Below are 23,010 nucleotides of genomic sequence, written 5' to 3' on the forward strand. Positions count from 1 at the left end.
TTTTTTTTTCTGGCTGAAATCTAATTACTAGTGGGGCTGGCACGATTTCATCTTGTATCTACACTGCAGTAACAGAAAAACATTCTTTTAATCACCTTGCATTTGAGAAAAGCAGCGCTTAAAGGGAAAGCATATCCTGGGAGAGGGATAGAATGAAAAAATATATAAACATTGCCCCCAAAGGGTTTCATGAGTTCCTCCCAAATACTCACTGATGCAACTTTTCACCTTAGGTGTGCAGAAGGCTATTTTGGACAACCTTCTCTACCTGGAGGATCGTGTCAGCCATGCCAGTGCAATGACAACCTTGACTTCTCCATCCCTGGCAGCTGTGACAGCTTGTCTGGCTCCTGTCTGATATGTAAGCCAGGTACAACAGGCCGGTACTGTGAGCTTTGTGCTGATGGATATTTTGGAGACGCAGTTGATGCAAAGAACTGTCAGCGTAAGTCCTGAACTATTGATGCCCCTGACAGAATTGATGCATTGCACCTCAAAGTAACTGATGAGTTCTTGAGTGGGGATTGGAGGGTAGCAAATTATGTGTAATACATGTAAGATAGATAGATACACAGCCTATACACAGAGTCTGAATATTCTAATACATTTCTTTGTGCTAATAGATTAAATCCTTTCAAAACTGCTGCATTGTTGAAGTATCATTTTTCAAATGATACACATATCTCTGTTTCCACATGGGATGAAGATTTTTAAATAAGTTTCTGTCTGTGACAGGAAAGAAGAATTTGAAAATTAGGTAGCCCCTATTTATCCTTATTGTTTATTACATTTCTAGCCATTTTCTTGAAATAAATTTATCAGTCCGTATTATTTCATTAGTACCTGTCAGTAGGTATTAATCTGTTATGCTTTCATATGTAAACTTTACATTCTAGCATTTCACAGCAGGTGTAAAATTCTGCCAATATTCTCACACACTGGCATTTGTAACTGTTGAGGTATTAACCTTAGGACTACTCACAGAGTGCTATTTCTGTGTTTTACTTCCACAAATTAGCTATTGTAGGACTTCATCCATATTAGTCAGTACATTCCTACCCTCATCTTGATCTCTTCAGCTGTATTTTTTGGTGTTGCATAGAATTTACAAATGATTTATATTAGTTGTAATATATCATGCAAGAGAGATTTCATTGTGGAGAATTAAATGGAACGAGCATCCTTGTTAGTCCACGTTACTGCTGGACACTGCCATCATCAACTTCACCTGCTGTGATAATCTTTAGGCAGAGCAGGTTATGATACCAGTTTAATATTCACTTCTGCAGACTTCGTTATCTAAGAAGGGACTCTTCCAATCATTCAGTTGGGTCCCAGGACCTGCAACAATACAGAAACCACTGGAAATGTTGTGCCTGTTAGTATCTCTGCTGTAAACACCAAAGACCTGCTAGTCCCGTCCCCCATTTCAATAAGAAATGTGTCTTTCTCCTCACAGGTTTGGAAGATAAATGCCAGCTTTTTGTCATTTAAAAATGACAATTTATTGAATCAAAAACAAACCACTCTCTGGGACAGTCTGCAGCTATTAATATCACGTGTAAATTGTCAATTGTTTTTAAAGCAAAATTTCCAACAGGCTCAGAAGCGCCTTTAAACACTGTGGGTTTATGGCATCTGTGTAAAACCATAAGGAACTTAAGAAATTCTCCAGTTCAAACTCATCATCTAGGGTCTACACTTTCTACCTGTGTGATGCTGGGCAAGACGTTTGACCTCACTGAGATTCAGTTTCCTCATTTACATAAAGGGTCCTAATTTTCAATGAGGATTAAAGGATCTAGCATGTGAGAGTATCTAGTGAGCTGCCTGGGGCATGGGCTACTCACACATGGTAGCTCCTTTGGTAGAGATGCTCACTAATTCTGAGGCTGTGTTACTCGCTGAATGACCTCATTTTCTATCTTCCAATAACCCCCTCCATAAAGTTGAAGAGACAGTTCCACTCTTTTTATTGTGGTAAATTCAGGATCTGTGGCATGAAGTCTTAACACATAGAAGAATATGGTATAAAAACATTTTTGAACCATCACCAATTTTTATATCACTTGCCATGAAGTATAGACACAATTATGTTTTTAATGCTCTTTAGCATATAAAAATACCAAAACACATTTATTTTCTATTTTTAACTTTTCATAGATATAATAGCTCTTCAATGCATAGTTAGTAAACCTTTACAAAAAGAAAATTCATAATAAACTATTATTTTAGTTGCCTCTGGATCTGTTCATGAAAAGTACACCACTACTAAGAAATATATTTTGCTTTTAAAATTTATATACATATTTCTATGTCATGCATTTCATTTAAAAATGCCACTTAAAAATTCTATATTGCTTTTGTTTTTTGTTTTGTTTTGTTTTGTTTTTGCATTATGCGGGCCTCTCACTCTTGTGGCCTCTCCCATTGCGGAGCACAGGCTCCGGACGCGCAGGCTCAGCGGCCATGGTTCACGGGCCCAGCCGCTCCGCGGCACGTGGGATCTTCCCGGACCGGGGCACGAACCCGTGTCCCCTGCATTGGCAGGCGGACTCTCAACCACTGCACCACCAGGGAAGCCCAGCTTTTGTTATTTTTAAGATGACTTTTTAGTAAATTTAATCTTGTATTCCCCACTCTAAGAAAAAGTGGCTTTTAATTTATAAATTATTTGAGATTTTTAAAATCGACGTATCATATATATATATGAAATATATAAAGAAATTAAAAGTATATATAACAATTCTAGTAGCCAAGTGAAATGGATATTTAAAGAAAATATTTTCTTCAACCTCTTCTCACACACCAGCTATAGACTATCCGTAGGCTATTACCTGAGTAAGGTAACTGGCTGGGACAAGTTTTTAAATGGCCACCCAACAAGTATCAAGTTAGCAGACACTGAAGACCAAACTATTGGAAGAAAAATCAAGCAGTTTTTAGGAAAGCAGTAAAACTAAGTAGTGCTTCCAGCCCCAGGAACAGAAAAATAGTGCAGGGTGATGGAGTAGCTATTTATAATGTATTTATAAGTTGTGCTCAAATCAAAGTATTCAGAGACATGAAATATTGTACAAAATTTACAAAAACCATCTACGAATAGTCTAAATTCCCATGTCATCTCCCCCTCACATTTTTACTCTGGTATCAATGCAATTATATGTACCATTAAAAATACACTTGTGGAGTACAGAGTGAACCATTAATTACTGTTCTATTTGTGAAAAAGCTTCTTAATTTTTAGGCTGATTTATTATATGTTTCAGAATAACATCAGACAACTTTGTAACATAAAAATGACAAAAGGTTACTTAAACCAAATACATTTTCTATCTTTGGAGATAGTATATAATATATACTATCATAGTAATAAGGTTTATAGTATATAAACTGAGGATAGTATATATCTTCCTCAGTTTAAAAATTATAATGCTGTACTCCTAATACACTTGAAAAAGTTGTTTTTATCTTATATACATTTTATTGAATATGTTTGACATATAACATTGTGTAAATTTAAGGTGTACAATGTGTTACTTTAATAAATTTAGATATTGTAACATGGTTGCCATTGTAGCAATATTTATCCTGTTACATAATTTGTAGTACAATATTGTCTATATTCATTATACTGTGCATTAGATCACTATAGCTTATTAACTACTTGTTGCAATTTTTTACCCTAAACAGCAATAATTTTATCCCCCCATTCTCCATCCTATGGCAACGATCATTTTACTGTTTTTTTTTTATGAGTTTGACTTATTTAGATTCCGCATATAAGTGATATCATACAGTACTTGTCTTTCCTTTTTTTTTAATTTATTTTTATTTTTGGCTGCATTGGGTCTTCGTTGCTGTGCGAGGGCTTTCTCTAGTTGCGGCAAGCGGGGGCCACTCTTCATCGCGGTGCGCGGGCCTCTCGCTGTCGTGGACTCTCTTGTGTGGAGCACAGGCTCCAGATGCACAGGCTCAGTAGTTGTGCCTCACGGGCCTAGTTGCTCCACGGCATGTGGGATCTTCCCAGACCAGGGCTCGAACCTGTGTCCCCTGCATTAGCAGGCAGATTCTCAACCACTGCGCCACCAGGGAAGCCCAGTACTGGTCTTTCTATATCTGACTTATCTCACTTAGCATAGTATGCTCAAGGTCCATCCAAATGGCAGGATACCCTCTTTCCTCATGGCTGAGTAATATTCCATTGTGTATGTACATCACATCTTTTTATCCATTCACCCACTGATGGGCAGTTAGGATGTTTCCATATCTTGGCTATTGTGAATAATGCTGCAGTAAACATGGGAGTGCATATATCTCTTCAAAACACTGTTTCCATTTATTTTGGGTATATATCCAGAAATGGGATTGCTGGATTGTATGGTGGATCTGTTTTTAACATTTTGAGGAAAATCCATATTGTTTTCCATAGTGGTTGGACCAGTTTACACTCCCACCAACAGTGTATAAGCGTTCCCTTTTCATCACATTCCCACCACCACTTGTTGTCTCTTGTCTTCTTGATGGCAGCCATTTTCACAGGTGTGAGGTGATATCTCATTGTGGTTTTGATTTGCATTCCCCTGATGAGTAGTGATGTTGAGCATCTTTTCATGTGCTTGTTGGCCACTTTGATATCCTCTTTAGAAAAATGTCTACTTGGTTCTACGTTCTTACATACTTTTCTAATCTTAAAGGTATGTATATATTTCCCCTCAAGCTCATTTTTTGAGCTTAACACAAAAACTGGCATATTGTAAATAATCATTAAATTGGAAAAAATTAATTAATTTTGCTGCATTAATTTTAGAATTAATATTATGCCATGGGTGCTATTCATTTTGATAATTTCTCAAAATTATTTCAGCTCTAGAGTCAGTATGCATTACTTATATTGAGATTATATTTTAGGTGCTACCTCAGTGTATCTATGAAGAAGCAAAACAGCTGGAGGACGGGTGGAAAGAACCTTTTACCCGAAGTCAACTATATCACCTACTAATCATGTGGCCTTGTTTGAGTTATGGCTACGTGGAAATTCAGTGTCTTCATTCTCAGAATTTGAACACTAATGGTGATATTAGTATTTTCACAACATATGAATGTGCCAGGAACTGTGCTGTTGCTTTACATAAATATCTCTACAACTTATAAAGTGGGTGTAAACATCAAATAATATAATGCTTAACAGAATCCCTAGCAATCAGAAAACATTCTGTTCTAAAACTTTGTGGCCAGTGTTACCACCTGGGGGATATTACTATTTAACAAACCCATGAAGACTATTAGAACATTTTTCCCAATCACAGATCTCTCTTCTCTTTGCAGCTTGCCTCTGTAATGCCAACGGCTCCTTCTCTGAGGTTTGCCATGCTCAGACGGGACAGTGTGAATGCAAACGTAACGTGCAGGGGCGGCAGTGTGATGAATGTAAGGTAAGAAGTAGGAGCTGACCATGATTACTTCTTCCTTCAAACTTCTAATTGGCTTTCACTCATGTACTCCTGAGCATATTGAAAGACAAGTTCAGGAATACCTCATTGTACATATAAAATTACTGTGATCATTGAAATTTTTTTTCAAAATAGAACAAAATTTACCATACACTAGCATTTGACCCTCAACCTATATTTCCTTGGTAGTAAATTTGTGTAATATTTACTGTAATTCAGATGCTTCTGAAACAGCATACAAATTTAATCCCAGTCTATGGCGAGTCATGTATTCTTTCTTTTGCTTTTATGTTTTTGGCAGAAAAAAAAAAGTGCCACACCCTTTGCTCTTATCAAACACTTTGTACTAGTTCCATCAGTTAAAAGTTCCAGTGAGCACTCTACTCAACAAAAGTTTTCAGTAGAGAAGTAAATCAAAATATTTTTTTTAGATACCATTTTGCTAAAATGAAACAAAAATCAAAATATGTTGCTCTCTGTTCCTGCACGTATTGCCCTGCCTTCAGTATGGTGAGCACCTGAGATTCCTCCATAAGAGGACATGGATTTGCACTGTCTCCTTCACATATATATGTAATATTTTGGTGATAAACACTGTTAAGCAGAACCAAGCATTTCTCAGGTGCCAAACCGACCGTCTGTAGGAAGTTTGGAAATATCATTTGCTTCTATCTCTTGAATAATATTATGTGCTCTTTTTTTGTTGTTTTTGTTTTATTTTTCTGTTGGCCTTTAAAGCCCACTATGTGGTGGGACCCAGAGACGCGATTCTGTGTGTCCTGTGGCTGCAATCCCATTGGCTCTGTGACACCACAGTGTGATATCACAGGAAGATGTGTCTGTAAATCAGGCTTCGTAGGGAAACATTGCACCCTCAGCAGGCAGGTGCACCGACAGAAGGAGCAGCCACAGAGAGCGCAGCCAGTGCTTGGGTCTCCCCAGAGGTGGGGTGTCAGCAGCTCCAGTGGATGTCCTCGGGGAGCCTATCGACCCCCAGCTCCGGTAATCTCAGAGGCGCTGCATGGCTCGTGCCTCAGCATGTTGTGTTCCATGTGCTGCTGCTGACCTGCTCTGGTGCCATTTTACCAAATAAAGGTTGCTAAGTGTGCAAATTGCAAATGCGAAAACTAGACAATTCCTGATTGAAGTCTTGCCTTTTAAAAATAGCTATCAATATCTTTTTTTATCAATATCTTTTTTAAAGCCTATTCAGGTTCATATGTTCATAAAAGTTTCAATTGATCATGGATATGTAGAAAACAAAGAAAAATTTATTAGTAGGAACCTATAATCTTAGAAGGGGAAGGAACCTCGGGCATCATTTGGAGCAAATGAAGGGAACACACAAATGAATAAATGAAGGGAAATCTAGCAAAGAAAGTGAGATCTAGCCAAGAAAATCTAGCCCATTGATCTGACATTGGGCTGACCTTTCATCATAATTAATGATTTTGTTACATTTCCACATTACAATTTTGTTCACGTATACAACAAACACAAGAAACGCACTTTCACACACTATAAATGTACAACATACACAAAGTAAGTTAGCATGTCTTCTACTACAAAAGTTTGGTCCCCCTTCTCACAGGGCAAAACAAAACAAATGTTGGGAGGAAGGAAGTTAGGAAGGGAGAGGGAGAAAGGAAGAGAGGAGGAAGGAGGGAAGAATAGGTCCAAGGCCAAGTTGCAAAGTACCAGGAGACAGGACTTGCCAGTGTAGAATCAGAGCTCAGGAGAACTAAGGGTAGGGTATAGAAAAGGGAGATGGAGTAGGAGGAAGGCGGGGAAGAAGCAGAACAAATTTATGGTTTTATTTCTTGGCTCTTTATTGACATTTAAAAAAAACTACTTTTGATATCAGACTGCCTCAGATCAAATCCCAACTCCAACACTGCCTGTAAACTGTAAGAGAGTTTCTTAAATCTTTCTGTAATTCAGCTTTTTCATCTATAGTAGGACCTACTTCATAGGGTTTGTGTTGGCTCAGATCCTCCAAGAAGCAAATGCCAAGAGATTTACTGGGGGAAAACTCCAGTGAAGGATGATGGAGGAGGGAGCAGTATGCAGGGAGCCTTCTACTGAAATGCGGGTCTGACCATGTGAAAGGAGAGAGGGAAGGAAATATTGAGTAGGAAAGTCTCATTGGGTGCATTCTGCCCAAATCTCAAGTTCTTAGCCTGGCCAGTAGGGAGTGCCCCAGCAAAATTTGCCCATTGGAGGAATCTTGGATTGGGCAGGAAGATTCTAGTACTTCAGTGTACCAGTCATTGACTTGGAGAAGCGTGACTTGCTGTGAGCTCCTCCACTAGATCCAAGAGTGGAAGCTGGGGCTTGTCAATCAGCGACACTCCCACTGCAGGCTCTCTTGCAGGGAGATCTATCCAGGCACCTCCATGGCTGTTTCCAGGTGTCATGAGAAGAGTGCATAAGACACACATCTGAAGAGTTCTCAGTAAATGTTAGGTATTATTACTGTTATTATTACTATTGTTATTAAATGAAGAAAGCTTTAAAAGAGATTATGTTTTTCAGAAATAAATGCATACATTTAAAGTGAAAGAAAAGGACAATAAATGATCAGTATGTCTCCAAAATATAAATTTAACGGAATTTTAACCCTGATACATGCCCTTTTCCTACATATGCTACAGCACTGATGTATGATGGAGTGGTGTTTTGTCCTGAGACCATTTTTCCTTTGAGGCAGTATATGTGAGAGTTAAGAGCACAGACTCTGAAGCCAGTCTAGTTGATTTGGCTGACTCCGCAATTGGTTAGCTGGTAACCAAATTACTTGACCTTTCTATGCCTCCGTTTCACCACTCTGTAAAAAGTTATTGCTAGTAACTATCTTCCAGGATTGCCTTGAGATTTTGAATGAATTCATATTTTTAAAGGGCTTTAGAACACTGCTTGGTACATAGCAAGTACAATACGTAAGTGATAGTTTTTATTATTACCCCAAATGAGAATAATTTATGGGAGCTCATCAAACTCTCCACTGAGACTAGGCAGGCACTTTCTTCCATATATGTTTTACCTCATTAATCTCAATTACTGACTAAGAATATTTGTTCCTTAAAGTTGTTTACTACAGGGTTTTCCCTGGTCTGTGAAATAAATTTTTGATCACCAATTTATTAAAATTTTATTACTGAAATTTTGTAGTATTTGTTTTGGTATAACCTAGGCTTTAAAATTACATTAGTTAAATATTAGAAAAGTATGATAGGGACATTACTTCTCATATATTTCTTCATATAATCAACTTTGGAATTTTTAAAATAACTAATAATTTGAAAGTTTATTTAATATTTTATTGATTTATGCATTAAAGATAGATAGATACGCTAAGTAAAGCAAACTTAGGAAATAAAGATGAATGTAAAGTACTATCTCTACAATTCACATTCTAAGTCAAGAAAATTTAGGAAATAAGGACAAATGCGAAGTACAACTTTTTTAAAACTTTTAATATATAATCTAGTCTTTTATTTCTATGTATATATGTTTCTATCAGTGTGTGTCTGAATGGTATGTGTATCTTTACGGATATGTAATTAGAATTATAGTGTGTACATAATTTTGTATTCTGCTTTTTAAAATTTTACTTAACGCTATATTCTACATATATTCATATCATTAAAACTGCTTCAAAACAGGATTTTAATGATTGCATATATTTCATGACATGAATGTATCACAATTTAATTTATTCAACTTTTTCTCTAATATTGAACATTTAAGTGCCTCTACAGTTACTCACTATGATAAATAATATTGTAATGGGCATGCTTGTACTTTAACCATTTTCTTAATTTCTGATTACATATTAGAAGGATACATTGAATTGCTTTTTATGAATAAAAATACTATATGTTTTCATTTTTTCTTATAACTTAATTTAACTTCAAAATCAAGTGTTAGGTCATTTGTTAGAAGTGATGCACACTTCCGTCTTTAATTATATAGTGAAAGCTGAAATAGAACTAGAAATAAAAATAAAGTCAGCAGGAAATATAAAGATTAAAATGATTATCAAACGTAACCCATTTTAGATTTAAAAAACAAAACTATTCTTAGCAACAGTCATTTTAAGAAACTAATTTTCAGTGTGATTTTGTTTTCTAGGACTTATTTTTAATATTGTTAACAGTAATGGCAAAAATACCTAATGAGTCTTCTTCATTTCTCTTTGGGTGGCTCACATTAAATAGCAAGATTTATTTTTTCCAAGAAGTAATTATTAAGTCTAATTTTCCAAAATAGGAATTAGTTTTACAAAGAAGTAATTACTGAGACTAAGTTTCCAGATAAAAATATCATACTAATATGACAAACTTCTGTTTAAAAGACAGCCCTGACATACTTTAAGTAGGATATGTGCTTTTCATTTTGCTGGTAGGAGTGATTTTTAATCCATCAGCATTTTCTTACATAGTCACTCTAGGTCTGATAACATGTATTTCCAGAAAGTCAGCCAAAGCTAGTAATGCTTGACCATGGAAGGTTATTTGTTATAAATAGATAAGAGATATGCATATGAATCACTCATCAGAGGATGAAAGTTTCCCTTTTTCAACCTAATCTGGTGCTTTGATATGTGATCTCACAAATCAGTTTTGATCGTTAGAATGAAACCCAACAAATGAGATATCAGTCAAACCACTTATTTTGTCAGTATAGGCATAACCTAAGAGTTATATTTATAATGTGAGCCCTGTAGTGATGATTAGAAGTATTTATGGATATACGACAAAAATTACATCAAATATAAGAGGGAAAAAAAGATTTATTTTAACTTTAGACTGCTGGCCAATAATATTGAAAACATATTTACCAAGTAAAAGGACTTAATAAGATCTGAAAATAATCAATTCAGATTATTAGGAATGAAACAAGAAAAATTTTTAATTAAATAGAAATGCCACCCTCGCTTATTTCCACATTTCCATTAGAATCTTGAGAGGTGTAGGGAAACGCCGGTGAAAATATAACAGACAATAATAGTGCCCTAATTCTTCCAATAATCTTGATAGAATTTCAAAGTAATTGAACTTTTCTTTTGGACATTATAGAAAAGGTCCGTTAGATTAAATGACAGCCCAGTTGTCATAACATCACTGAAGAACCTGGATAACCCCAGGCTCCTCTTTTCCCACCTGATCTTACCGTGCATCTGTGCCATTGTGAATTAATTGATTTAAATGTAATTTTTCTCTTTCCTCTTCTATGCCAGCCTGAAACCTTTGGCCTCCAATCAGCAAGGGGGTGTATTCCCTGCAACTGCAATTCCTTTGGGTCTAAATCATTTGACTGCGAAGAGAGTGGTCAATGTTGGTGCCAGCCCGGAGTAACAGGAAAGAAATGTGATCGCTGTGCCCACGGCTATTTCAACTTTCAAGAAGGAGGATGCACAGGTCTGTAAATGAGACTAAGCTCCATGCATTCATTATCTGCTTTTGGTGTTTAAGCATTTGTAACAGTTGGTTCTACAAGGTTCCCAGAAGTTAAGGGAAATACACTTTGACAACAAGCAAGTATTGATATATAATGCAAATAATATTTAACCTAACATATATATATATTTTTTAAATAAATTAGATGAAATAAATTGCAGTTTGAAACACTGCCCTATAAATAACTGTGCTTGCAATAAAAATCCATCAGCAGGTCCCAGTTCTGCTGTCTCCCTCCCTTTCTGTGACCTCTATTCAGCCAGTCGCTCAAAGGCTACTGCAGCTTGAAAGTCAGATGTTCAATTTTTCTGGTGCCAAAGTTACCTTAGTTTAAACATTACTCGCAGGCTAATACAGTTCAACTTTTACTCTTCCTATTGCAAAATTGGAACAAGGATCAGGGAAGTTAATATCTTTCTCTGGTACAAAAAAAAAAAAAATGTTTTCATCTACTTCCAGGTGCCTTGAAAACTGTGATGTTCTGAGAGAGAAATAGATTGGCTCTAGATATTTGTCAGTTCCTGAGAAATTGCAAGCCAGGTTTTTTAACCATGGCTCCCTCAAGCAGTGTTCTCCTATGTCCGGCCACAGCCTTCCTACAGATCCTGAATGAAGAAAATAGGAATTAGCACACTACAGATGAAAGTAAAGATTGAACATTTGCCTTAATTTTATGCCACTAAGTTGGAATTGACCCCTATTCCAACAGTCACTAGGTTGAATATTACCCTTGTTTACTAAACTCACTGATGCAACATTGATGGTACTCTTACACTCACAGCACCATAATAAATACATGGCAAGATTTTAAGATTCTGTTATTGACTACTGTAGCAAATTTATGTGAGAAGTGGCAGGAATAATATTTAAAGTTCTTTTAAAAGCCAATACCTTTCAGATATTCTCAACCACTTCTGATGTATACAGGTTTTATCATAAATTCAGCCATTATAAGTTATTCTGAATATTATAATTACAGATCCTCTAAGAATCTATGTATGATCTCTAAGGCAATATCTGTATATACTAAAAAATTTATAGAGCTGCATTTTAAAATATACTCTGTTCTTTATAAACACAACTCTCACTAGCATTTTCACTGAATCTGAATTGATGAAAAAGTACTACACATTCAAATATATCCACTACCAGAAATTATAAATACTAAAAAAATTATTTTAAATTATGAAACAGTGATAACATTTTAGAAATGCAAACTTAGTAGCATTCGAACCTGGAGAAGCAGAACAGAAAAAAATATAGCACAGGACAGGCAGGATAGCGTTATGGTTGAGAGCATGACTCCCACCAAAGAGCTTGGATTTGTTTAGTGACTGCACCAGCAACTAGTTATATGACCTTGACTGAGTGACCTGGCCTCACTGTCCCTCTGCAAAATTCATCTATTAAGTCAGGAAAATAATAGTATCTACCTCACTGGAGTTTTGTAAGAATTAGTTGAGTTAATGGCTATAAAAGATTCAGAGAAATGCCTAGCACTAAAAGTGTTATGTAAGTGTTCATCATCATCATCATTTTTGTTTATTAGTATTATCAATTGTGATGAACATTCTGTTTTGGTAGGGAAAACTAGCTAATTACTCAAGTCTTCCTATTCAGTGTTGTGCTTCCATTGAAGAACTACTTAGAGAATTTCTACTTGCAAGTAGATTGGAACTGTCCCAAGACATTCTTTAGCGCATAAGTTTAAACATAATGTGAAAATATTTTTCTTCTTAATAAAGGGTATATATAAAATAAATCCTTTGGCTTAAAATTAGCAACAACAACAATAATAAAAACAACCGCTAACATTTATGTCAAGCATCGTGCTGCACATTTTTCCACAGCGGGATAGAATGCTGTGAGCAATGATCATTGTGATCCCTTGAAAAGTGAACTTAATCAAATAAACTAAATGTATTTTTAAAAAGATTTAATCATCATATAACTAATTAAAGATTTCTCGTAACATTAGTCTTCTATTTGAATCTGAGTATTTGATGGTATTTTTCTCTTTCACTTTTTTGATTTGAAATGCTGCACTAAGGTATACTCAGCAACTGAGTCAACTATAGCTAATAAGTGACATGCACTCCTTGTCTTGAATGGCTTTGAAGATCTTCTCAAATCTTTTTTTTTTTTCCGTCAGATCTTATTTTTGCATTCTTTGAGAAAGTGCAATAGATAGGGATGTTTGCACTCTTCATATATAGTGTCATAGCTAGGAAAATGAAAAATCCATTGAAAAGAAATAATGCAGGTGGTAAATGAAACTCAAAAAATATTTTTATATGTAAATATATTTCTGTAGTTCAACTATTTAAAAAATATTTGCACAACTGAAATATCCTGATGTCATTTTAATTAAATGTACGATATACTGAATTCAGGAAGCTTATTAAGCTTATTGTTTTTATTGCAAATCTGAGTCATCAACAGGAAGGAAATATTAATCTATACAGCACAGAAACATTAGTTATGAACTTAAAATAAATATAGAAACAGAATTGTAACCTTGATAGTATCCAGATATAAGGGAATACAGTTAACAGGGAATCTGATACATCGGTTCTTTTTCTCCTTAATCGAAAAGCAAAAATGTTTTACCCTTTAAAATTATTAAATGAAATTCAGTATATATTTATTGAACAACGCCTCTGAAATACACTGTACTATAATATAAAAGATGAATGAGGTGAGTCATTTTCAAGGATCTTTAACCAAATAAGATGACACAAATCGCAAAAAAAAACGAACACAAACACTTTATATCAAATTATTTTTTTCTTTTTTATCCTTTCACCTGTGAAGCTTGCGACTGTTCCCATCTGGGTAATAATTGTGACCCAAAGACTGGTCGATGCATTTGCCCACCCAATACCATTGGAGAGAAATGTTCTAAATGTGTACCTAACACCTGGGGCCACAGCATTACCACTGGTTGTAAGGTGAGTGAATTGCTTTATTTCATCTCATAATGTCTTTTAAGGATTTCTATTTTGGTAGACCTCAGTAGTCGGGCATTTCAAAAGTCAATATTATATTACAAAACAATACAGAACTATCACTATAGCATGCTTGCAGGTATTGATCAGTATCTTACATTTTACTTGTGGGAAAGATGATAAAGTAAATATACATTTATGTAGCTTCATCCATGATACTTACCAAAAAAAAAGGAGGAAAAAGAACCAAAAATTCGAAAATAAAACCGGAAACATCTATAACTTCATACCTACACACAATGAATATATCTGCAAAGTACAAGGAAATTAAGAATGAATTAAAAGAATTTGCCAAAAATCCATAAGAATTTCTCCCAACTTATACCTAGGTGTCAGTTTTCAGGAAGTAGGTGAGAGGATTCTGAAGAGTCATATAAACAACCTAGAGCTTAGAAAACTACCCATTTTTTTTTTTCATGAGTGGACCGTAGAAAGTGATATGACCAGACTCAGATTTAGAGAAATCTATACAGCCTCAGGGTAGAAGGTTGCTTGTAAGGCCTTTGCAGAAACGTTGGTGAGAGTTGACAGAGGTTTTGGCCCCAGCCAATTATCCACTAACATTTAGGTGGCAAGCTAAGTTATAGAACTCCTAGACTGATTCGGCCTGCTGAACTCATGTATTTAGGGGGTAAGAAAGAGAAGGCATAGGGATGCCTGCCAGGTATTGCTTTGCAACAGGTGATCGTATCATTTACTGCTAGAGGGATTATAGGAGGAGATGCAAGTTCAAAAAGGAAAAGTGATGAGTTTGGGGTTTTTTGTCAGCTTTTTGTGAGACTTTAATTAAATAAAATACAATTCACCTATTTAAAGTGATGAGTTTTGATCGATGATTACAGTTGTATAACCAACCCTTGTGCTCCATTGCAGTCTACTTCCCCTGCCCCCCGCCCCCAATCAGCACCAGGAAACTACTCTTTTCATTCTATCACTGTACTTTTGCCATTTCTACAAACTCACATAAATATAGTCATATTCCATGTTGTTTTTTGGAGGGTTTTTTGTTTGTTTTGGGGGATTATTTTTAGTTTGGCTTCCTCTACTTAGTATAATGCTTTTGTAATTCATCCATCTGTTATATTTTATCAGTAGTTCTTTTTTCTTGTTTGATAATTTTTCATTGTATGATATGCCATGACTTGGGTCATTTCCAGTTTGGTCCTATTATGAATAATTTTGCTGTGACCATTAGTGTATAAATGTCAAAAGCAAGTGTGTAGACACATTTTCATTCCTCTTCACAAGAATGCTCCACATCCCTGCCTGTACTGAAGATTCTAAGTCTTTTCTTTTACTTTAAGCATTCAATTGGGTGTGTATTCATATATTTGCATTCTTTTCTTTTTTGTCCAATGATATTAGGAATAATTTTGGTTTTTTGTCAGTTATATATCTTCTGGATGCCTATTTAAATCTTTTGCCTATTTTTATTTGGGGTTGTTTGTTTACTTAGTAATAAGTTGAAAGAGTTCTTTATATATTCAGGATACTAGCCCTTTAATACATCTAGTTCTGCAACTGTTTTCTCCTAGTATATGACTTGCTTTTCAATTCCTCTAAGTATCTTTAATTTTTATAAAAATTAGTTTATTATCTTTTTCTTTCATGGTTCATGCTTTTTATGGTCCATCTAGGAAGTCAATTTATATTTCTTAAAGGTCTAAAGTATCTCTCCTGTGTTTTCTTCAAGAATTTTTACAGTTTTATGTCTTAAATTTGGGTCCATGTTCAATTTTCAATATTAATTTTTATATACGGTGTAAAGTAAAGGTCAAAATTCACTTTTTTCCTGGATGTCCAATTTTTCCAACACCAATTGTTGAAAAGGCTATCTTATTTTCCCCATTGAATTACTTTGATTCCTTTGTCAAAATAAACTGACCATATATGCGTTCACACATTTCTGGACTCTATTCTGTTTCATTGATTTATGTTTATCCTTATGCTGACAGCACACTGTCTTGATCACTGTAGCTTTCTAGCAAGGAATGAAATTAGGTGGTATAAGCTCTCCAACCTTGTTCATCATTTCCCATACCATTTGGTTACATTGAATCCTTTGCATTTCCATATAAATTGACAACTCAGCTTCCCAATTTCTTTCTAAAAAGGCTGCTAAGATTTCATTGGGATTATGTTAAATCTACAGGTCAATTTGGGAAAAATTGACGTGTTAAGAACATCAGATCTTCCAGTGCATGAACATGGCATAACTTTCCATTTAGTTAAGTCTTTATCATTTTCCTCAACAATGTTTTATAGGTTTTGGTGTGCAAGACTTGCATGTGCATTATTAAATTTACTGTTGTATTTCATATTTTTGATGCAAATGCTATTATTTGTTCCATTTCAGTTTCCAATTGTTTGTTACTAGAACAGAAAAATACAATTATTTTTATACATTAACCTTCTCTACTGCAATCTTCCTAAGCTTATTAGTTTTACTTGCTTTTTGGTAGATTCATTAGGATTTTTTATCTAGACAATAGTGTCATCTGCAAATTGAGTTTTACTTCTTCCTCTCCAATCCATATAAGTTTTATTTCATTTTCTTGACCTACTGCAGTAAATTGTTGACTAGAAGAAGTTGGAGCAAACATCTTTGCCTCATTCCTTCTGTTAAGTAGAAAGCATTCAGTCTTTTATAATTAAAACATAATTAAGAATGATGTTAGCCATATTTTACTTACAGATGCTCTTTATCAGTTTTAGGATGTCTCTCATGTTCCTAGGTTGCTAAGAACTTTTATCAGGAATGTGTGTTCAATTTTGTCAAATGAATTTCTGCAGCTATTGAGATGATCATATGATTTTTCTTTTTAAGCTCTTAATATGGTGAATCATATTGATTGATTTTCAAATGTTGATCCAACTTTGTAATCCTCAGATAAACCCTGCTTGATCATGGGGAATTATTCTTTTAGAATTATTTTAGATTATGTTTGCTAGCATTTTGTAAATGGTTTTTGGATCTACATTCATAAGGAATATTGGTTTATATTTTTCGTAGTGTTGTTTTCCAGTTTTGGTATCGGGGTACTGCTAGCCTCATGAAATAGATTGGGAAGTATTCCCATCACATAATTTCTGAAGCGTTTACATAATCAATGAAATAGAAAATAAAAATACTCTAGAAAAAAGTCAGTGAAGCCCAAAACTGATTCTTTGGAAAGTTTAATAAAGTTGACAATACTCTAAGAAGATTGATCAAGAAAAAAAGAAGAAACAAATAAAATGATGAATAAAGAAGGGGACATAACTATAGATCCTATAGACATTAAAAGAATAATATGGGAATAATCTGAACAACTTAAAACAATAAATTTGATAACATATTAAATGAACTGAATGGAGGAATGTTTTCAAAGGTTTATTTTAACATCCCTTTTTTTTTTCTTACTTTGAAGTTAATTTGCCCTTGCGTTTCATGTTTCTTAAGGTGAAAACTTAGATTATTGACTTGAGATCTTTCTTCTTTACTAATATAAGCAATTCATATTATAAATTTCCTTCCAGGCACTACTTTAATTGTATCCCATACATTTTGATATGTTGTGTCTCAATTTTCATTGTTTAAAATATTCTTACTTATTTTATTTTTAATCCAATGATTATTTAAAAGTATGTTCTTTAATTTGCAAATATTTGGGAGTTTTCAAGATCTCTTTCTATTATTGTCATCTAGTTCTGTATTGGTCTGAAAACGTAATTTGTATTTTTTAGTCCTTTTGAATATATAGAGATTTGTTTTTTGTCTCAGAATCGTATCCATTTTGATTAACGTGTGTCCTTGAAAACAAGGTGTGTTATGTTCTGGCACCGTTGGATAAAATCTTCTATAAAAGTCAATTATCTTTAATGATTTTTATGTCTGCATGTTTTCTCAATACCTGAGGATGTTGAGCTATACCTGTGATCTATTTCTTCTTTCAGTTCTCTCGGGTTTTGATTCATGTATTTTGTAGCAGTGATATTAGGTGTATGCTCATTTAAGATGAATCTATCTTTTTGAAAAGTTGATGCCTTTATCATTATGAAGCATCCCTGTTTATCCATGATAATGTTCCTTGTTCTGAAGTGTACTTTTTATCATATTCATATAGCTATTCTGTCTTTCTTCTGATTGGTGTTTTTGTGGTCGTATACATTTTTAAACATTATCATTTATTCCATCTCTTTTTAAAAATAGTTTAATGTTTATCTTAATGCTTCTGCCTCTTAATTCAAGTATTTAAATCATTTCCACTTAATGCAATTATCAGTCTGAATGGATTAAGTCTACATTTTGCTATTTGCTTTATATTTGCCCTATCTGCTCTTACCTTCATTTTTCTTCTTTTTCTACCTCACTTTGGACTGAGTAATTTTTTATAATTACGTTTTATATTCACTTTGACTTCTTAGCTCTACTTATTTATTTTATATTTTTGTCTTTGTCTAGGGATATACATCTTTAACTTTTCATAATGTACCTTAAAATAATGTTTTAACACTTTACATTTAACATAAGAAACTTGCAAGGGTAAACCTCTAATTTTCTTTCTTATCTTTATGCTATTGTTGTCATATATTTTACTTCTGTATATTATATATCCCACAATATAATCTTATGATTTTGATTTAAATAGTCAATTATTTTTTCAAAAGGAGAAAAAACTTATTTTCTGCTTTTCTATATAAATACCAATTCTAGTGCTCTTTATTCCTTTGGATACATCCAAATTTCTATTATTATTATTATTTCTAGTATTTCAGGTCTGCTGACAATGATTCTTTCCATTTTTGTTACCAAGAAGTCTCTACTTTTCCTTCATTTTTCAAAGTTATTGTTTCTGAGTATATAATCCTAAATCCTGTTTTTCAGCAATTTGATTATGTTGTCTTTTTGTAGTCACCTTATATTCATTTCTCAGGGGGTTAGTTGGACTTGAATCTGTGGGATTGCAGATTTCATCAAAGTTGGAAATTTTCCAGCCATTGTATCTTTAAAATTTTGTTTGTTTGTTTTTCATCCCCATTGTCTCCTTCTGGAACTCATTATGTATGTGTTGGACCACATGATATTTTCCCACAACTCACTGAACTGTTTATTCTTTCATTCTTCTTTTTTCTATATTCTTCATTTTTGTTAGTATCTATTGTTAGGTGTTCAAATTCACTGATTTTTTTTTCTTCTGTAGTATCTAATCTGTTGTTAATCCAGTTGCTAGTCTTTTTTCATTTCAAATATGTATCTTTCATCTTTAAATTTCCTTTTGTATCTTTTTATATCTTTCATTTCTCTCCTCCTTATATTCACATTTTTCATTTATCCTTGAGAATATTTATTTATAATATTTATAAATATTGGTTTTTGTAAGGTAGTTTTTTGCTAATTCCATCATTTGTTTTATTTCAAGATCATGCTTACTGGTTGATTTTTTTTCCTGGTTATGAACTATATTTTCTTGCTTCTTTGCGTGACTGGTGATTTTTATTTGGATGCCAGATGTTGTACATTTTTTCATTGTTGCACATTAGGTTTTGTTGTATTCCTTTAAAGAGAGTTGAACTTTATCCTGGCTATCAGGTTAGTTACTCACCGATCACTTGAATCCTTTTGATGCTTGCTTTTAAATTTTATTAGGGAAGGTCCAGAGCAGCCTTTAATCTAGGAATCACTTAGCCCTACTACTAAGGTGCTAAATACATTGAGAACACTACCCAGTGCATTACTATCTGTTCACTCTGGCTATTGGGAATATGAATTATTCCAAGCTTTCTGTGGACCCTAGGAATTTTTCAGCCTCAGGCTTTCCAATTATTTTTTCTCCAACCATGTAGAATTTCATTCCATGCATGCACAGATCAGTACTTAGCCAACGACTCAAGGGAACCCTTCTGCATATCTCTGGAATTTTCTCTCTAACTTCCTTCTTTTGGGACACATATTCTACTTGTCTTCCATAAATTCTAATTGCCTCGGCTTCTCCAAACTCTACGCTGTTTCTCAATTCAGCTATAGTTTTGGGCTTTATTTGGGTTTCCCGTCTTTGGGTTGCAGACTAGACTGCCTTTATGTTCTAACTCATTTGTTTTCCTTCTCTCAAAAATCACAGTCCTTCGCTTCCTGTTATCCAATGTTTGAAAACAGTTATTTCTTGGTTTTTATTTCTGTATGTATTTTGTTCTTAGTTTTATAGTTTAACAGATTAAAAGAGAGGAGATAAACCAGTAAGTGCTCTAAAAACTAAGACTGTTTAAAAAGAAGGAATATTCTTTAGTGCCTAGTGCAACACGAAGGTCAAGTAAGATTAGGGCTGAACTGTGTCCATTAAATTTAAGAGCAATAAATAAGGGCATTTTTGATGTTAGTGAGAGCCATTCCAGTTGATCACATTGGACTGAGAAATACTGGAACATAATGACCAAGTGTGGCCTGTTTGACTCCATGGTAGTACCCTATAGAGATGTAAACTATTATTTTCTACTGAGTCAGCACACGTGTAGACTCTGTAACCATTCTTACATATATGATAAAATATCTGAATACATTCGTCTAGATACACTGATCTAGAGGAAAACAAGAGTATTGGTGACTGTTCAAGGAAGTGCAGATACATGACTTCAGTTAGACATGTGATTAAATTCAAAACTGGACAGGATGCTCATTTTTCTATTGCCAATAGCAATATTAAGTTTGAAGGTCCATAGATCTACATTTTTGGAAACAAAACAAAAATTTTTCAAGAGTTCCAAAGATTTTTGATGAGTATGAACAACATTTTAAGTTTCTATGACTGACATTTTGCATTTTCAACCTCAAATCCAAGCATCTGCCCCATCGCTTGACTCATGAATAAGTTGTACATAAACTTAAGAGGGTTCCATGTTATCTACAAAATCCTATGATGTGGCCAAACTCTAATGAAACCCCTGAAATTGAAGCTGATGCTTAATGTTCAGGATGTAAATCAGGATAGAATGTAGACCAAGTTATTTTTAAGCATTTGTATGTTTGATTCCATTATATTTACTGATCATTGAATAAACATTATGTTGACTGAAGTCGATCGAAATATTTTGATTACTTTGAACAACTGTTAAAAATCTAAATTTCTGAATAGCTAGACACTTCATAATTATGAATAATTACAAAAAAATTCATACAGCCCTCACAAATATTTATAAGCATGTATCCTACTATTTAAAAATCTTGGATGATTATAATCTAAATGAACAGTGATTTGAGATTTATAGCTTTCATTTCTTTGTGTCATGGATAATTTCTCTGTGCTGAGGTGTGAGCACACACATCATCTGAGCTTTTATTGAACTAGAATACAAAGCCTGCCATCTTTCACTAGCAGGGGAATAGTGCATAAATCTTCTATTGCTAAACAAACATTACATCTAATTATGATTTACATTTCATGTTGGCTATAGTACTGTCTAAACATATGGTTAATGGTCTCTTTTATTCTCTACTATAACTTCCTGAATAAACTCCCTGATTTGGAAAGGTCCCAATGTCTATCTGTACTGTTGACTAGTCTTTAAGTATTAATGCTTTCGTTTTATAATAATAAATTTGTAGCAGACATTTCATATTTTAGTTAAAGTCTAAAGACAGTTATTTTAGTTAATAAAGTCTAAGACATCTATTTTAGTTAAGTATCTCTATCTCATAAAACAATTTTTAAAGTTATTGCATCATTATAGTTTCCATAGCATATAATTTTCTCTTTCTGATTATGGTCAGTTTTGTTTAAATGAGTCAAGGAAAAGTTATTTAAAGGAATAAGTCAGTCATCCTTATTTTGTTTTTGTTTTTTTTTTGCGGTACGCGGGCCTCTCACTGTTGTGGCCTCTCCCATTGCGGAGCACAGGCTCCGGACGCGCAGGCTCAGCGGCCACGACTCACGGGCCCAGCCGCTCCGCGGCATGTGGGATCTTCCCGGAGCGGGGCACGAACTCGTGTCCCCTGCATCGGCAGGCGGACTCCCAACCACTGCGCCACCAGGGAAGCTCAGTCATCCTTATTTTGAATTCTCATTCTACATCTGATGTTCTATAAGAACGAGTTACTTGGGGGGATGGCGGTTGTTTGTTCTATGCTTTGGAAACTATAGCCATGTTTGTAGTATAATACATAATCACATTTTAGATCTTTGAGTTTAAAATACCTTTTAGGAGCATCCCCTACTGCAGACCTTTTTACTGGATAGCAGTGAAGACAGAAAAATACTGAACCAGAAAGACACCAAAAATAAGGCCAGGTGATATTTTAATATCAGAATCTGGGAAAATATTTCACCAAACATTTCGACAGGGAAGAGATAATAGATGGAAAGCTGGTGATTGTACATCACAGCCTGGAAAGTGTTGTCCCATAAGTAAACTGCTGGCAGGAGCAGAAGCAGGAATAGCCCTAGTAGTAGTGGGTATAAGAATTAAGCTGAGCAATGAAAGTGTGAGAAATGCAAAGTGAGATCCAGCCAGACTTGGATCTGGAAATTTGGCAAGTTGTTATGCATTTGAGTATGCCACAGAGCTGTAGATCTGAGAAGGATAATTAATAGAAAGTCACCAAAAAGAGGTCATAGACTAAGTACAAAGCCTGTATGGTGGCAAACGCAGACACAGAGACAAGTGGTACTCACTTGGGGGACAGAAACCACACTAGTTGTTTAAACAGTGAAAGTAGAATATAAAGAATTGTTAACCGGTAAAAAGGATAAAAGAGGGATATAAAATGTCCTGAAGTAGTAGGTACAAAAGAGTAGCTACTACTTCCAGGCTGAGGGGTGGTGGACAATAAAGGAACCAAGGGCTAGGGGAAGGCATCCCCCTGCCCCCCACTCCCAACAAGGCTTAGGTTCAGACATAGTTGAAAAGAATGTGGCTACTACAGGAATGCATAGCCTGCTGGTGGTAAAACACAAACAATAATAATAATACACAAAACTTGCCAGAGTTTGTGGGCAAGTGTTGGTCTATAGAGGCTACCCATCATTGCTGGAGGTTATGGGTATGCTGGAGCTACATAGAAGCAGCCTGTTGTGGACAGAGCTTGTGTGCAGACCTAAGCAGCCTAGGGGAGAG

At 34.7% G+C, this 23,010-nt stretch overlaps 1 protein-coding gene across 1 annotated transcript in view; it reads left to right on the forward strand.

Moving 5' to 3' along the window:
* LAMA2 (laminin subunit alpha 2) overlaps positions 1-23,010 on the forward strand; it is a 606,143-nt gene that overhangs the window by 387,241 nt on the left and 195,892 nt on the right. The window contains exons 20-23 of the mRNA XM_060283517.2: positions 234-445; positions 5,329-5,435; positions 10,696-10,876; positions 13,730-13,866. Of these exons, the coding sequence (XP_060139500.2) occupies positions 234-445; positions 5,329-5,435; positions 10,696-10,876; positions 13,730-13,866 (637 nt within the window). The remainder of the gene's footprint in view (positions 1-233; positions 446-5,328; positions 5,436-10,695; positions 10,877-13,729; positions 13,867-23,010) is intronic.

This window comes from Globicephala melas, chromosome 14 (assembly GCF_963455315.2).
Source record: "Globicephala melas chromosome 14, mGloMel1.2, whole genome shotgun sequence".
NCBI lineage: Eukaryota > Metazoa > Chordata > Mammalia > Artiodactyla > Delphinidae > Globicephala > Globicephala melas.